Source organism: Equus quagga, chromosome 14, assembly GCF_021613505.1.
Source record: "Equus quagga isolate Etosha38 chromosome 14, UCLA_HA_Equagga_1.0, whole genome shotgun sequence".
Classification (NCBI taxonomy): domain Eukaryota; kingdom Metazoa; phylum Chordata; class Mammalia; order Perissodactyla; family Equidae; genus Equus; species Equus quagga.
This window is the reverse complement of record NC_060280.1, coordinates 12,479,115-12,484,941: the sequence shown is the minus strand read 5'-3', so window position 1 is coordinate 12,484,941 and position 5,827 is coordinate 12,479,115. Positions and strand designations below refer to the sequence as shown.

The following is a 5,827-nucleotide window of genomic DNA, read 5'->3' as shown; positions in this document are numbered from 1 at the left end:
CCCCCCCCCCCCCCCCCCCGCACTGTAGTTCTTCATTTCAGCATAGATAGGCTCTGCCTATTCTAGAACTTCATGAAAATCTAGTCATACAGTACCTACCCTTCCATGTCAGGCTTCTTTTCCTTAGCATATGTTTGTGAGGTTGACCTACATTGTTTCATTTTCTGGTAGTTTGTTTCTTTTTATTGCTCAGTAATATTCCATTGTATGTATATACAATAATTCCTTCATCCATTAAATGTTGATGGATATTTGGGTTGTTTCCAGTTTGGGACTGTTTTGAATAAGGCTATAATGTCTTCCTCTTGGGTGGGTCCTGGGGTAGATTTATGTTTAACTACATAAGAAACTGCCAGACTATTTTCCAGAGCATTTGTATGATTTCACAGTCTCACCGCATGAGAATTCTGACTGCTCCACATGCTCATTAACACTTGGTGTTTTCATTTCTGTTATTTTAATGAGAACGTAGTCATATCCCATTGTGGTTTCAGTTTATATTTCCCTAATGACTAACGATGAGTACTTTCTCATGTGCTTTTTGGCCACTTATATATCTTCCTTTTTGAAGTGTCCATTCAAGTCTTTTGCCCATTTTCTTTTTAAAGATTTTATTTTTTTCCTTTTTTCAGCTAGACTGAATAGGAACCAACTTCTGGTTTTTCTGTTTTCTTATTTCACTGATTTCTGCTCTTATCTTTATTATTTCCTTCTTACTACTTACTTTGGATTTACTTGCTCTTATATTTCTAGTTTAAATTTTGATTGTAATCCTTTATTATTTTCTCATACAAGCATTTAATTCTATAAATTTCCCTGTAAGCACTGCTTTAGCTGCACTCTACAAATTTTGATGCATTGTGCTTTCGTTCTTTTTTGGTAATATTTTCTAATTTCCTTTGATCTATGGGTTATTTAAAAATGTTACTAAATTTAAAAGTATTTGGGATTTTCCTTATATTGATTTGTTCCCTATTTCTAATGTAATTTCGTTGTGGTCAGAGAATATACTTCATGTGATTTCAAACCTTTGAAATTTATTGAGTTTTTTATGGTCCAGAATATAGTTGTCATGGTGAACTTCCCATGTATGCTTGAAAATAACGTGCATTTTGCTGTTATTAGATAGTTCTTTAATTGTCATTTAGGTCTGGTTGTTCAAATCTTCTACATCTTTGATGATTTTTTTGCCTATTCTATCATTAATGGAGAGGCATGTTGAAATCTCCAATTACAACTGTGGATTTATCTCTTTTTTCCTTTTAGTTTAGTGAGTTTTGCTTGTGTTTTTTGAAGCTCTGTTACTTAGTGCATGCCCATTTAGGATTGTTATGTTCTCTTAATAAATTGACTCGTTATGAAATATCTCTGTCTATTGCTGTTAATGCTACTTGCCTTGAAGTCTGCTTTGTCTGATGTTAACATAGTTGCTCCATCGTTCTTATGATTGTTGTTTGCTTGGTATCATTTTCCATCATTTTACTTTTAACTTATCTGTGCCTTTATAGTTTAGTTGTGTCTTTTATAAAAATAATATAGTTGCGTCTTGCTTTTTTTAACCAATGTCACCCTTTCCTCTTTTAATTGCATTTGCATTTAATGTAATTGGATTAGGTTTAATACTACCATCTTATTTGTTATCAGTTTGTCCTATTGTTTGTTTTTTCTTCTTTTCTACCTTCTTTTGGGTTAAGTATTTTTTAGTAGTCTATTTTGTCTCCTTTATTTCATTTTAACTATATGTCTTGGTCTTTTTATTTTTTGTGGTTCTTCTAGAGATTACAGTATGTATCTTTCACTTATCACAGTCTACCATGAATGGTATTTTACCACTTTGTGTAGAATACTTGCAACAGTATACTTTTATTTACTCCCTTCTTGTCCTTTGTACTATTATTGTCATACATTTTAATTCTACATATTTTATAAACCCCACAATTCATTGACAATAATCTTGCTCTAAATGCTTAGTTATCTCTTAAAGAAATGAATAATTTTTTTTTTATATTTGCCAATATAATTTCCATTTTGGGAGCTCTTCATTCCTTCATGTGGATCTGAATTTCCATCCTCCTGGAAAACTCCCTTCAACATTTCTTTCAGTGCAGGTCTGCTGGTTGCTCTATGGGCACCCTGGGCGGGAGGGTCAATGGTCACGTCTGTGGTCTGTTCGTTAGTATGTAGCTTGTGCCTAAGAGGCAACTGGCATCCAGCCTGGCCAGGGGGATGTGGCTGGTAGAGCTGAGCCTTGCTTCCTGGGGGATAGCAGAGACTTCCAAGATGGGCCAAGTCTGTCTCTGGTTTTTCCAGTTACTAAGGTACCTCTGAACCCCATTGGGCAGCAGCAGGATGGTAGTGGGTACATGGCCAATCTCTTCTAGGGTAACTACTGGCAGCTACCCCAGGGCATCCATGAGGATGCAGGGTCCTCCACAGATGGCAGATAAGGGAAAGGTACTGTCCTGACCACCCGCTTGCTATATCCCTACAGCCTACTCAGACATGGGGACGCATGTTTCCTGCCAGAGGAGTGCCCATGCACTTGGAAGGGGAAGGAGTATTTCCCTGGGGACCAGGTTATATCCCCCTGCCATACCTGGTAAGTCAGGCTCCATCTAGGCTCTGCCTTTTGCTAGGGGTGAGGATGGATATGGGACGCAGGATCATGAGCACGGTCTAGCATTCCGCCTTCCACTATGTTTGTATTCGTGTTTTGTGTTGTGTTATGTAGGGTTTGTGTACATATACAAGTGTATGCATAGAAAGAATTTTGGAGGGTATTTTTGTGAGTATTTTCATGAATGTGAATTTGTTCAGACATGTATATGAATATGTGTACATGCATATTTGTAACCATGACAGTATGTTTGCATATTTGTATGAACACAAATCCAAAATGCATAGACTGGATATGTGAATGCACCTGCACATGCATGTAATGACTAGATAGTCCCAGTGCCCCTTCAGCCCTGGATGTGTCTCCAGGACCCAGGGGCCCAGGGGACATCTCAGAGCAACTCTCCGAACAATGACCAGATCACATCAGCTAGATAGTGGGGCTAAGATGAGGAGGAAAAGGAGATGGGGCCAGGACCCCTGAGACAGGTCTGCTCAGCTCATTCCAGCAGAGTCCCCCAACCAGTGGAACCCTCTTTCTGCCCTAGTCCCACATCACGTTCCAATGACTGTCCAAAGCGGTCGGGCTGGGCACAAGATCCTGTGTGAAGTAGCTTGGTGTACTGGCTCCCAGTCTGGTGTTTCGGAGATGAGTGTGTCCCCAGCCAGCTGGCTCTGCTGAACTCTTACATCTCTTCCAGGCCAAGGAAGCCCTCCTAGACCTGGGGATTTCTCTCAGCTTAGTGAGTGTGTGCACATGTGAGTGTGCACAGGCACGTGTGCTCCAGCTGGCTGCGTTGAGGAGTCCCAGGTGTGGCGAGGGGATGAGCAGGTCCTCTGTTGTCCCGCTGCTGTCATAGCCACACTAAGATCTGAGAAGATGCTTGGCTCCTTCCCCTACCTCTGGGTGAGATTTCCTCATCTCAGGGACATTCAGTTCTTTGTGGAGATGACAGTGTGGGCTGTGGGAGGCAGCCTCGTTTGGCCTCAGGGTCAGGAACAATGGGGGAGTGAGAGAGCTCTGAGGGGAGGAGGTGAGTAATGATAAACTGGTACCCTGATTTGGGGGAGAAAACTTGGTCACCGTTCCAATGTCAAGACCAGCCATGGGCGGCCTGACATGGGATGGATGGGCTGGAAGTCCCTGGCACTGGGGCCCAGGGGCCCAGCAGAGAAGCTGGAGGAGGTTCCATCTTGGAGACCCATCCGATTAACTAAAGCATGGTCCCCAGTCTCTATCCCATGCTGGGGTTGAAACTGTCCTCTTTCTCTGGCCCACAGGATGGCCATGGCATTTCTTTCCATGTCAGCAGCAGAATCACAGTCAAGCCCATCCACTCCAAGGCTGGTTTCCCCAGATATCTCAGGGTGTATTTATAAGGTCAGAGCTCTGGCTGTCTGACCCCAGAAGTCTGTGGGTGTAAGTCAGGACGCAGAGCTCTGTGCAGGCTGTGTACTCCAGTGTTCGTGGGAGTTTGTGACTGGTGGGCCAGAGCTGACTATCGGTGCCTGGAGAGTGTGGTGAGAGATGGGGCCAGCCAGCCTGGATTCGCCCAGCGGGCTCAGGCTCAAGGACTGACTCACTTGGTCACTTCACGGGATGCCAGCCACCGTACCAGCACTCCCAGGCCCAGGCAGGAGGATGGCTGTGCTCTGTTGAATCCTCTCCTGTGAGCACTTTGTGCTGTGAAATGGTGGGGGGAGAATCAGGAGCCAGGACCAAAAGGCTGGGTTATTTTAGGGTTTAGAACCTTGACGTAAAGAGGCTCTGTCTTTATGCGAGAGGCCGACTGGCCATAGAGTGGCTCTTTTCTCCCTTAATGGACTGAGAGACATCTGGGCAAGTTTTTACGTTTTAACTCAGTCTTTCACATTCCACCTTCCTAATACATGTACAAACTTTCCCAACACTCCCTCTGGAAGGACACGGCACTGTGACTCACATTCCGGCTGCTGTCCACTGGGGAGGTGGGTGCTGAAGGGTGTCTGGGCTGATGGGGCTTGAGTGTTGGATGGGATCTGTTTACCGGGATGGGGCCTGGCTTCCATCTCTTCCCAGCTCCATGTTCAGTGATATCATGTTGGTAGCGTGAAGTCAGCCATGGTGGGAGCATTGGCAGCACTGCTTACACACCTGGGTTGTAATAAGTCGTGTAGGTGGGTGTGTGACTGGATGTGTGCACAGGCTTAGGGAGTGAGGACTCAGTGAATGACCAGGTGTGTATATGGTGTGTGATTGAAGAGAGCCTGCCCCTCATTGTTGTTGTCTTACAAGGAGCCCTAGGTCATGCCCTTTACTCCTGAAGATTTTAGCTCCAGATACCGTCCCCTTTATCCAACCCTACTCCTGCCCTAATTCTTGGAGACTTCAGTATCCATTAAAGATGCTAATGTTATCCTGACATCATAATTTCTTCATCTTCTCTTTTCCAGTGATCTTATCTCCAAGCTAGTGGTATGAGTGGTCATCCCCTAGATTATGCCATTCCCAATAACTCAGCCAGCCCATATCCAAATTTCATGCCTCTCACCTCACCTTCTGTCTTCCTCCACTCCCTCTAGTACCCTGACACCCTCAATCCTTCACCTCCAGCCAGGTTTCTAATCCATGGACCCTACCAGCTCTCCACTGCCTCTCAGCCCCTTGATATCTTCCCTTCTGTTTGTTCTGGGCCCACAGTCTGGCACTGTGCCCACTTCCTTGAATACAACCTCAGTTCTCTTGCCCTTCTCCTGCTTGGCCCTACTTGTTTGGCGAAGTCGTCCCCTGATGACACCCGCCTTTTGCACCTGCATCCATTGCAGCTGAGTGTGGCTGGAGGAGCACATAACCAAGCAGCATCATCTCACTCTAAATTCGTGACTCTCCATCTCAGAAAAGGTCTCCAGGCTGACCAGCCCTCACGCTATGTTTCCTTGGTCTAGTTCTCTCTTTCATCCCCCTGGGTGACTGGCTCACACTTTCTGCTCCCTCTTCAAAGCCCCGGCACCAACTCCCCTCTCCTCACTCTCAGCTGATGATCTTGCTTCCTGTTTCACTGAGAAAATTGAAGCCATCAGGAGAGAACTTTCCAGACTCTGTACCCTCTATTCTGCCTTCCACCTATACCAAAGATGAACTGAGTGTCTGTGCTCCGATCTAAAGCCAGTTCCTTTACCTCTGCTTTAGATCCCACCCCTCTCTCACTCAAGGGCACCACTAAGAATGCCT

General features: G+C 44.8%; 1 protein-coding gene across 1 annotated transcript in view; it reads left to right on the top strand.

Moving 5' to 3' along the window:
* Nucleotides 1-5,827, top strand: part of OTOG (otogelin) — a 94,204-nt gene that overhangs the window by 32,435 nt on the left and 55,942 nt on the right. Inside the window, exon 23 of the mRNA XM_046685504.1 lies at nt 2,492-2,599. Coding sequence (XP_046541460.1) covers nt 2,492-2,599 — 108 coding nt within the window. The remainder of the gene's footprint in view (nt 1-2,491; nt 2,600-5,827) is intronic.